Source organism: Rhineura floridana, chromosome 2 (assembly GCF_030035675.1).
Source record: "Rhineura floridana isolate rRhiFlo1 chromosome 2, rRhiFlo1.hap2, whole genome shotgun sequence".
Lineage (NCBI taxonomy): Eukaryota > Metazoa > Chordata > Lepidosauria > Squamata > Rhineuridae > Rhineura > Rhineura floridana.
The window spans coordinates 120,892,439-120,904,443 of NC_084481.1; the positions used below are offsets into that span (position 1 = coordinate 120,892,439).

Below are 12,005 nucleotides of genomic sequence, written 5' to 3' on the forward strand. Positions count from 1 at the left end.
AAAAGGCTGATGATCCCTTGTCTAAACACTGCAACATACTGTCATATTGGGGGAGTGTTTGCAGTGGGGGTTGCATGCATGGCTATGGAGGGTTGGGCTCTCATGACAGTTTGTCAGGTTTCTTAATGCACCCATGGGCCCAAGAAGGTTGATGAGTCTTCATCTAACCACTACACACACTGTGAAATTTCATAACTAAAGGAATAAATTGAACAGAGCATTCATTGTAGTGGTGATCGGGAACGGTAAACAGTGAAGTCAGAAGAAAATGAAATGCAGAAAAGTACAGATGGGGATAATTGTATTGTTAACAGTGGCCACCCACCCACCCACACCCACACACACAAATGCAGAAAGGCATGGTGGGCAGACGATAGAATATATCACAGTGGAAAATGACCAGGTGAATGAATCCTTGCATTGGGGGTTATGGGAGTTGAACAACATCTGGAGAGTCACAGGTTCCCCATCTGTTTTAAAACATTCCATAAATGCATTGGGTAATGCATTTCCTTTTGTCTGCACTAAACCCCTTGCCAATAGATTCCATTGGGGGACCTGGAATTCTAAAGCATTTTGAGATATAATCCAAAGGGAACAAATTGCCCAGCCCTCAGGAGTGGCATAAAAATGCAGCAATAGGAGACAGGAAAATCCCATTCTGCAACTACAACTCTGCTTAATGCTTATGATTTTTAGGATCCAGTCCATAAATTCTATTATTTGGACTAGTGTTTTGTCAAGTTTAGTTGTTTCAACTATCAGCCTGAACCTATGAATCTCTACTCGAAAATAAGCCCTACTGAATTCTATGGGATTTATTCCCAGGTAAATGTGCATGGAATTATTTTATTTATTTATTTTATTTATTATTACATTTATATCCCACCTTTCCTCTAAGGAGGTCATGGTGATATATATGGTTTTCCCCGCTCCTGATTTATCCTCACAACAACCCTGTGAGGTAGGTAAGGCTGAGAGGCAGTGACTGGCCCATGGTCACCCAGTGAGCTTCATAGTTGAGCAGGGATTTGAACCCTGGTCTCCCAAGTCCCAGTCCAGCACTCTAACCACTACACCACAGTGGTTACAGTGTGGTTACAGCACGAATTATACAACTTCAAAGTAAATCTAGTTTCTCATTTAGTGAAAAGATCAAGGAAGAATAGTATTCAGGCAGATGCCAAAATCTGAGAAGAATTCTAATGAACATGGACATTTGACACAAGTATTTACACAATTTATTAGAGATCGCACATACATTACAAAAGGATGGACTGTACCTTATCATTTGCGGCCTGTGTGTCAAAAGGCCAGAAATTTCTCCATGTTTAGCAATCATAGTGCAGAATGCATTACAATTTACTGACCATCATTTAAAACAAAGCAGATATTCTGTGATTGTGAATCAAGTACCTTATTACAGAATCACTTGTTATTCTTTTTCTTGAAAACTGAATTAGAAGAAAAACTAGAGAAAAATATAAACTCTGTCATATAAAAACCAGTCCTCTTTCAAATACCCCCACCCCAAATTCCCACACTGAAGTTCATCCACTTCCACAGTATACCACATAGCTCTCACAAACACCTGATGAAGTCAGTGGTTCTGCTGAGACAGTCAGCTGCACATAATTAGCTATTCTGCTTGCACCAAGCTTAACTCAGTTCGCTCTAAAGAAAGAAGCACCCGTTATTTTCAGGAATATACACATATTACCACAGTTGTCCATGCTCATGACAATTGGTTTGTTTGTTTGTTTGTTTGTTAAGGATGCTTACAGCACATTCTTTACAAATCTATCCAAATACATATTATCATTATTTTGCTGGTGCACAGTCAAACAACATTTGCAGTCACTTAAACTTGTTACCAGCTAATTTTGTCCCCTTCAGCACACCACAAACAAAAAAGCTGAAGGTGATGTTCTGTGCTGGCATCATAAATAGTCTTTGGATCCATATCTCAGTAGAAAGGAATTAATTCTTCTTGTGAAGGAACTTCATTTTATTTCCTACAATAATAAAAAGGAGATTCCACAGTTATGAATATATATTCAAAACCATCAGGAATTCAGTACAATTTATTTTTGGTAAAGAGGCACAACATACAATGCAATCAGTATGTAGATAATCATTCAGAATTTAGTCTCAAAAGCAGCACAGACATCCTAATCTCACGATTTGGTTTGTGTACATCAGATGAAAAGCAATGCTAACACTTTCTCTTTTTCTGTCTCAAATTTATTTTCATGCTCAAACAACCAATAATAAAATCCTTTTTGAACTGTAATTAGAGGAGGAATACTATCTGATATATACATGGGTTATGTGTATATATGGGTTTTATTACAACCAAGCAATATATAAACATTGTGACATGTATGTACAGTAATGATTTCTGTGGACCAAGGAGAATGACTCCCCCCTTACCACTACTGTACAATTGTAAAGGGTTGAAAAGCTTATTAGCTCTGTTTTATTCTTAACCACAGCCACCTCCCCTTGTACCATTTAAATAACAAAAACAATATTCTTTGCCCTCTCTTGATTACTTTGAAAAGTGCAAACTTTACATCATATGCAATGGATGCAACAAGGCCCTAGTTGTTTTTAATGAAAGGGAGGGTGCAGTTTCAAGTATAGGGTCCTTAACCCTTTTCAGCTTTTCATTTGCATGTATAGTTTGCCCCTCACTCTAGGACCTTGTATAAAGCAGGGATGGTGCACCTGTGATCCTCCAGATGTTGTTGGATTCAAACTTCAATCGGCCCCTGCTAGCATGGCAAATTGTCCAACAATATCTGGAGGGCCACAGGTGCTCCATCCCTGCTCTAAAGTGTACAAAGAGTTCCTGTGCATGTGGACCTCCCCAATAATTTCAGTGGAGGAAGCTTCTCTCTGTGCATATTCCTTTGCACATGTAGAACTGCCGTAATAGTTGCGGGAATAACCTGTGCACATGAGCATGAGGGATTACTTGATAAGGGTTCACATGCCGTCAAAGTCAGTTCAAATGCATGTCTAATCCATACAGCTCATGTGTCCCAAAACCCACAAATATAAACAAAAAATTCAACAATCTAGAAGCCAAAGGCCAAAAGCAATACTTTTTTCATAAACACACAATAAAAACAGCATTGTGAATTGTATTAGGTATTTGTTCTGCTTTTTCATATGAAATATTAAAACAATTGTTTAATCTTTACAGTTGGGCACATGGAAGTTTCCTGCCACAACCTACCTCGCACGTTCTTAAATAAGGTACTCCTCATAAGGTACTTTCATATCCCAGAGGCCTTTGTTCTCACCTTTTGTTTCAGTTGATTTACTTGTAACAATAAGTGACATATCCATAATTGTTATGTATAGAGACGAACGCAGTGGAGGAAGGGTTTTATGTTTTGTATGCCAGTCACTTTGTTTACACCAACAGTGGTTTGCAAAACCTGTGCACATAACAGTTTGTAGAAAGAGGAGCAGTGGAGGCCAGTCTATTGGAGCTACTGGGGTACCACCCTCCCAATGAGAATCTCAAGCAGTTTTTTAAACCCCCCCCAAAAAAATCTCAACGCGACACACTCTTTCTTCTTCTACACATATTTTATACTTCTATTTGAACTCAGAGATGCTCTGCAAACATTTATATTAATCTACTGCCCTTTGGCCAATCAGCTCTCTGCAGCACTCAGCCAATCCTAATCCAAAAGTGTCGTTATGGCAGAGGGATCCCTCCCCTTGGTCTGCCGGCTGTCAGCCCTCTTAGAAGGCTTCTAGTCCATCTGTTGCGAGAGGCATCTCTAATACAGCCACAACACCAAATTAGGGAGGGGTCTAGACTGCTTCAGGAGCAGTCCACCTGGTAGTCTTAGGCTGCAATCCAATACATGTCTACTCAGAAGTAAGCTCCACTGGGTTCCATGGGACTTGCTCCCAGGTGTGTATTGGATTGCAGCCTTAGCCTATGTCAGAATCACATATTGGTTCTGGGTATGCCCAGATATATCTAGACATACCGGTGAGAAGAGTGGTGGTAAACTACTCTAAAAGCAGGTTTGGTTTCTTCATAGGCCAGACTGGGCCCTATTTATTGTAGGCTGTTGGGAAAGTAGAGGAGATTCTTCTTGGTGACAAACTGCCCCAAAGTTGTTCAGTTGGCATCACAAAGGGGGGGAGGAATCTGGTTTCTTCATGGGCCAAACTAGGCCTTTTTTATTGTTGGAGGGAAGAGGAAATTCTTGGTGGAAACCCCCCCAAAATGTTTGGCTGGCATCATAGATTTGTGTGTTGGCGTGGGGGGAGAGATCTGGTTTGTTCATGGGCCAAACTGGGCCTTTTCATTGTCAGGGTTGGGGGAAGAGAAACTTCTTGGTGGCAAACTCCCCCCCCCCCAATGTTTGCTTGGCATCATAAGTGTGTGTGTGTGGGCATGGAGAGAATCTGTGGGGGGTTTTCATGGGCTGGACCTGACTGGACTTTTTTATTGTTAAAGTAGCAGGAAGAAGAGATTATTGGTGGCAAACTGCCCCAAGAATGGACTGGGCTGGTTGGACTGGACCTTTTCAGTTATTTTTATTTATGTATGTATCTGAAATTTTGATGTGGGTTTATACAAGATAATTAATCCCCATAGAGAAGAACAAGAATTTATTATAATTGCTTTAATTAAAACAAAAAGATTGGAAGTACTTTGAAGAAGCTCAGATGTTTATTTTCTTTCTGAACCCAGGACTGTGCCTTTCATGATGGGGGCTGGGGGAGAAGAGAGTTGATAACACAGATATCTGCTAGTGGGTGGTTCTTCTGACCAGATGGTGGATGTCCAACCTGTCCTGAATGGGGTTGCACTCCCCCTGAAAGAGCAGGTTCGTAGCTTGGGGGTTCTCCTAGAATCATCTCTGTCACTTGAGGCTCAGGTAGCCTTGGTGGCACGGAGTGCCTTCTACCAACTTTGGTTGGTGGCCCAACTACATCCCTATCTGGACAGGGATAACCTGGCTTCAGTTGTCCATGCTCTGGTAACCTCCAAATTAGATTACTGCAATACACTTTATGTTGGGCTGCCTTTGAAGACGGTTCGGAAACTGCAGCTTGTGCAAAATGCAGCGGCCAGATTGGTAACAGGGACCAGACGGTCCGAACATATAAAACCGATTCTGGCCCGCTCGCACTGGCTTGCCTGTATGTTTCCGAGCTCAATTCAAGGTGCTGGTTTTAACCTATAAAGCCTTACACGGCTTGGGACCACAATACCTGATGGAATGCCTCTCCCGATACAAACCCACCCATACATTACGTTCAAGATCAAAGGCCCTCCTCCGGGTGCCTACTCCAAGGGAAGCTCGGAGGATGGCAACAAGGGAGAGGGCCTTCTCAGGGGCGGCCCCCAAGTTATGGAATGATCTGTTTGACGAGGTGCGCCTGGCGCCAACACTGTTATATTTGCGGCGCCAGGTCAAGACTTTCCTCTTATCCCAGGCATTTTAGCATGTGTTTTATACTGTTTAAATTTTTAAATTGTGTTTTAAATTGTTTTTATAAGATCTGTTTTAAATTGTATTTGTTTTAATGTTTTTAGGTACTGTAAACCGCCCAGAGAGCTTCAGCTATGGGGCAGTATACAAGTATAATAAAATAAATAAATAAATAAATAAATAAATATCCTGGCATTGGTAATCCAATTAGCAGGGCATGTATGGGGTTGTTGCACACTTCCAGCTCCACTTTCACTTTGAGTGGAGAGGTGGAACCTATGTAAATGCGGTTGATCAAAAGGAAAAAGAATTCTGAATTAAACAAATCCTTGCTTTTTTTAAAAAACCAAGAGACTTAAATATACTTTGTGTGAATATTTGAGTCCCCACACCAGTGGAATACTGGAGGAACGTCCTGCTACTGTATTCAGAACTGATCATATGGTGTGAAAGACCCGTTTCTAGTATTTTGGCTTCTTGTTTTTCCCTACCTGCCACATCTTTTTCTCTGAGTGATAGGAATTTACAGTTTACAGGATTGATTTTAATTTTTAAAAAAGAAACTATGAAGATCTTTAGGCAATAACTATTACTCATGTTACTGCTGCGACAGTAGCCAGAATCCTGAATCAAAGCAAGACACTTTACAGTTTAGTTAGGTCCTATATGCAAAACTGGAATGCTTAAGTATCCACAGTATGTTTGCAAGGAAGGAGGATGGAAGAAAACCAAAATTTGGCCTCTGCCCCAGGACCTCATTGGCCACACCCCTATAGCAGTCCTACCAGATCTAGTGGGCACCAGCCACCACTGAAGAGGAGTAACGTTTTGAAAGGTATATCCCACCTATCTACCTCTACGATTCTGCATTGGAATAAGTAGTTAATCTGAGAACTCAATGTTGCAAGAACTGGGTAGAAAATACTATTTTTTTAAAAAAAGTTATGTAAACGTAAGATGTTGTCCAATGGACACAATATGCAGTTTGTATACAGAAAACGGAACATCACAAAATACGAAGTTGCACCCTCTATGTGCAAACTCAGTACTGATGTACCAAATGAATACCAACAATGGACACATGGGTACTCTGTATTTAATGAATTTGTCTATCTATGTTTTAGGAATGATATTTCTCTCCTAAAAAATACTAATAACAGGACTCGTCTTTCAGGGTTATTGTGTGCACATGATAAGGAAATACTGCCACCTAATCCAAACATTAGAAACAAAGCAGCCTATATCTCAAGATAGTAAATTCAAAAATGACACCACTGTCTGATCTTCTAATACAAAACAAGACAAAAACTAGCTAAAGCAGATTTCTCAATTAAAGAGCCAAAGCAAAATGTTTTGAGAATTCAGAAACTACCCAGGAAAAGGGCTACTGAACAGTTTTTGTGGCAGCACCATTATGACATACAAATCACTAACATTTCTTTTGACCAACAAAAGCCCCTCTAAAGAATGTTCAGTTGTTGGATCATGAACCAAAATATACTATCTTCTCTTTTTTGTCTACCAGATGCTACAATGAAGAAGCCTCCTGGAACAAAATGTGCTTTATAATAGAACCTTTTCTTAGCATTTTCTCAACATGAATGAATGAATGAATGAATATTTATTACGGTGCATAGACCAGCAGAATTTCTCAACATGATGCATATGATCAAATATTTCAAAGCCTCTGTTCAAGTTCCTTACCAAGACCTCGTAGAAACTTATTTACTCCGCTTTGTTCAGTGTCTGGAAGCTCTTCTAAATACTGTTCAACCCTCTGTTCAAAGAGGCCTGTGGGAAATGGATGAAAGAGAAAGCTTTGGTCTTTTTCCAAGAGTAAGGTGGGTCAAGACTTAGTGCTCTTGTTTTTGTGGCAGCCAGAGAGTCCCACCCCCCATATTGTTTTCTGAAGGGTATTTCAGAAGCCTTATTTTAGAGAGTTCCATGCTTTCATTCATTCCAGCAGTCACCAGCCTTTCACCATTCAGTTTTTATTTTCTTAATACAATAACGCACATTCAAACAACTTATTAAACAGTTTTTTGTTGAATTCAGCATAATACCCACAATGGAATGCCTTAATAGTCTCATCATCTACAAAATATCCAATAGTTCTGGGGCCTGAAAATCACACAAATTATTTAAGGTCATAAGCTACAAAAAGTGGAAATTCTCCTGTACAGACCCCGAATGAAATGAACGGGATATGTGCAAAACCTTATCTGTGGAGTGTACTCTAAATCATAAGGCATTATTATTAATTTTAAAAAAGAGATATACTGACTACATTTTAAATTTATTTCTTAACTTTTAGGACCCATTGTCATATATTTACAAACTTGCCTTTGTACCCATGAGAGCACCACAGGGACTGATGGAGTTGTAATCTATTATTGCAATGGGCAGGCACTGTACACAAACCAATTTTCAGTTCTTTCCCTCCCCCAGGGACCTTGAAATCTGTCTAAATTAAGAGTGGTCTTGAATGGTGAACACACAAGCACATCACACTTTCCCTTTATGCTCGTTCACCCACTATAATGTCCAAATGAAACCCACTGGTATGTCAGGGAGGGGGGAGATGCAGAAGCTGTATGCAGCTGAACCCTGCATGTAATTTTCAGATATGAACAATGGGCATCATTTGTTTCCTTATCTCCGTGTGCCAGAAGGCATTATTACCATTTACCTGACCTGAAGAATTACTGACCTGGTTACCATTATACCATAAATGGAAATGGACTGCCTTGACTTATGGCTATCCTATGAACAAGGTTTTCATGGTAAGCAGTATGCAGAGGGGGTTTACCATTGCCTCCCTCTGAGGCTAGTCCCAGCTGGCTAGGGCCTGCTCAGCTTGCCACAGCTGCACAAGCCAGCCCCTTCCTTGTCCGCAACTGCCAGCTGGGGGGCAACTGAGCTCCTTGGGAGTATGCAGCTTGCCCACAGCTGCACAGGTGGCAGGGCACATAACCCCTGAGCCACTCACTGTGGGGGTAATCTTAGCCGGCCCTTTACACCCAGAAGACACAAGCGGGGATTTGAACTCACAGCCTCTGGACTCCCAGCCAGGCTCTCCTCCCCACTGTGCTATACCAGTTGTCTCCGTTATACCATACAACTGAATAATCTGGACAATGTATAGATTTCTAGAGGGAAAAAGTAAGCAACTCTGTCTCCATCTCTCCCTCCACCTTTCTAAAGCTTTACACTATATTCATTCCTGGGCTAGAAGGTAAAACAAGGCTAAACTAGTTAACTCCAGAGCCCCAGCAGAGGGCATTACCGTGCAATTCAGAGTCTGTCACCTCTTTGATTCTATGGCTGCAATCATTTACCTAGGAGGAAGTCTCACTGAAATCAATGCAGCTTACTTCTGAATAGATACAAGGGGAGGACACTGGAAGTTGTTTTAGGGCAGGGATGTGAAACCTATTGCCCTCCAGATGTTGTTGGACTCCAAAAGCATCTGGAGGGCAACAGGTTCCCCATCCCTGCTTTACATGTTATGCAGTTCTGCCTGGCATGCATACATGCATGCATATTATACACACGTACCGCATGCACACACGCACACAACAATACAACCATACCAAGTCCAAACAGTGAGAGCTGCCCTCCCACAGCTCTAGGAACTAGTGAATGTCACATTTTCCAACTGCACCTTTTTAGTTGGTACAGTTCTTGTTTTCTCACTGTCCCCCACCCCATCTCACCCTAAGTTACTAAAGTCTACTGAATCTTTCCCTAATATTGGAACTTCTCTGATAACTTGGACCTCTTTGACTAGCTCCATTGTCTGTTCACTACTGCATAATGAAACAGTTGCCTGTTTTAAATGATTTTCCTCTCTCAAATATTGGGAAATATGAAATAATATGCAATTCTAGCCCTTCCTGGACCTTTCCCAGATACTTTTAAAAATCAAAGACAATATCTTCCAGCATTTCTTCTGCAGAAATAACATTTTTGTACTGGGCAAACTTTTTATTGGAGGCAGATAAAGCTTGCAAATGATATTTATTTACTACTGTAAATAATATGACTGAATAGTTAAGAGTACATAAGTTAAATTGTATCCAACAAAGTCATCCCATTGACACAAGGACTTATGCAATATAACTTCCCCTCTCTTTCGTCTTCCCATGTGCCTCCCCGCAAGCTACTCTGGAGGGTTGGGGGAACCTGCAGAACAGATCTGAAGAATGCAGGGGGGGGGGAGTGGGAGTTCCATTTCTCAAGGTGAAGGACGTCCTTGCACGAACAGGATGACTTCGTTGGATACAACCCTGAGTATTTATATAGTAAATTCTAAGCTTTGAACAGTGAATTGGTATTAATAACAATATGAGAATAATGCCTGTACATTTTGCCTCATATCTTAGGTCCTACAAATGCTACAAACCTACTCTTCTTTTAAAAATGAATGTTAGCACCTGGGTTTTATGGTTCATTTGGGGGAGGCAGCAGCCCAGTTTGTTCCCCTACCCCCTCTGGTAGATGTGAATGCTAATATCTTCATACTGCAGGTGAGGCTGAAAAATAGTGGCTTGCCCAGTCAGTGAGCACATGGCTGAAGGCATCACATATACCAAATGTTTCTTTCCATAGCTAGCAATGTGCTCAAATTAATTAATTAATGAAAAGGCTATTCCACAACTGAGAGAACAGGCCTTACCTTTTGCCCTGCATTTTCGCAGTTCCCTGTCTTGGATAAACCCAGCAAACATTTGAGATTCCATAAAGACCTCTAAAAACCGACGGATGCTCTTTGAAGCTACAGATTTGCGAAAAGCTTCTCTTTGGAAGATTCGCTCAGCCTTTTCATTTTGAGTGAGGAAAAGGGAATAATGTCCAATGGTCTCCACAAAGAAACGGATGAAAACTTCTGATACTAATCCATTCAGGGTATTACACTCTGCAAGAAAAAGGAAACAATATATAGTAAAAAACCCATAATACGAATTGGATGTCTATTCCTCGGACTGCTGGAAATCATTGTGTGTCTTCCCTTGCAGTCCCATATCACTGTAATCCCACATCAGCAACACTTTCTTATACCTAATCCATTTTATTAAGATGAGCTATGCACAAGCCTTGTGCCCATATGTTCTATCCTTGCACTACCCCATTCCTCCTCCTTTCTTAGCATATCACAACTGAAGACTTCCTGTGTTAGTTAATTATAGTTTCAACTCTGTGAGGAAGATTGAAAAACAGCAACTGGTCCATGGACACTTAGTGAGCTTCTTAGGAATTTGAACATGGATCCTTCTGATGTAAGTCCTCCAACTCGGCCCACTACACTATGGTTGCCTCTTACAGCAATGTGTTATGGACAAGAAGCAGTATAAAAACATAAATCTACATCAGCAGTGATACACTGGTTTGGAAAATAAAAGCAGATTGAGTATACTTTTAACTAATATGTGAATGCATCCTAAGGCAATCCACAAATGATACACATGCAATGTATACAACTATTATGCAGCAAAGTAAGGTCCTGTGCTTGCATTGCCAATAGTGAAAATGGCAGAGCAATCATCTAAGTTGTTCCTCATGCCTACAGTGGTCACTCCATCTTGAGCCAAGTGCAGAAGTCACACAATTTGACATGGACTCAGCAACAATCTCTGCCTGCAGTTAGAACAACCTTGGGAAATAGCATCGGTTTGCATAGATTTAGAAGTGCAATCTGTGTCGGACTGCATTCCTATATAACAGCTAAAGTGCTTACATCCTGGGCACTTTCTCCTGTTCTCAAAATACCAGTAGGTTTAGATGGTATGCTACAAGTACACCATGAGCCAATTAAAATGTTTGCTTGCAAATAGCCTTTGCAAGGTCCATTTCCTTGAAGGGGGGTGCTTTAGAATCTTATGGACATAGTTTTTTTGTTTAACTAATAAATAAACTGTGAAGGAACAGTCAAACGTTAGTCAGAAAGCAACAGCCAGCAGCCAAAGCAGAATTGTTGCAGCTCTCAGAATCCAGTAAGTAAAACACACCAATACGCACCTGCCAAGCACCTTGTCTAGCATCTAAGAAAGCCATCTCTAAACCAAGAAACCTTTTCCCAAGGTCCAGATCACACCTGCACATCTCATGTGACTAGGTCAACCAATCGACTTCGGAGTGTTACGTGACTTACAAGATGGCCATTTTCAGTTGATTTGAATTCCTCCCTTTTAATTTGTGGAGAAACAGCTAACAGCTCTTTCCTCTCCCCACTCATAGAAGAACTAGCTTGTTCATGGCAATATTATTCAACTGAATAAAAATCCTTTTTTTAAAAAGCTAGATCACAGGACTCTTTTCACAAGTGAAATACCCTCAGTGCAGACAGTCTGACACTCCATGCCAGATAGCATGCCACAATAGCAACACAAAAGGTTTTGGGCTTCAGTCCTCAAGGATGCATACAGCACAATCCCACTGACATTCATGAAACAAACCATACAGAGTACCGAACTCTGCAGAACTAAGGCTGTGTATGCATTACCAACTTAAAATGCAGCTAAGTTGTTCTTT

The 12,005-nt window shown here is 40.8% G+C and overlaps 1 protein-coding gene across 10 annotated transcripts in view; it reads right to left on the minus strand.

Moving 5' to 3' along the window:
• Positions 1–1,218: 1,218 nt before the first annotated feature.
• Positions 1,219–12,005, minus strand: part of DENND2B (DENN domain containing 2B) — a 236,710-nt gene continuing 225,923 nt past the window's right edge. For all 10 annotated transcript variants that reach the window (XM_061610355.1, XM_061610353.1, XM_061610359.1 and 7 more), the window contains 3 exons: positions 10,153–10,392; positions 7,179–7,265; positions 1,219–2,015 (listed from right to left, as the gene is read on the minus strand). In XM_061610355.1, the coding sequence (XP_061466339.1) occupies positions 1,981–2,015; positions 7,179–7,265; positions 10,153–10,392 (362 nt within the window). In that variant the 3' untranslated portion in view covers positions 1,219–1,980. The remainder of the gene's footprint in view (positions 2,016–7,178; positions 7,266–10,152; positions 10,393–12,005) is intronic.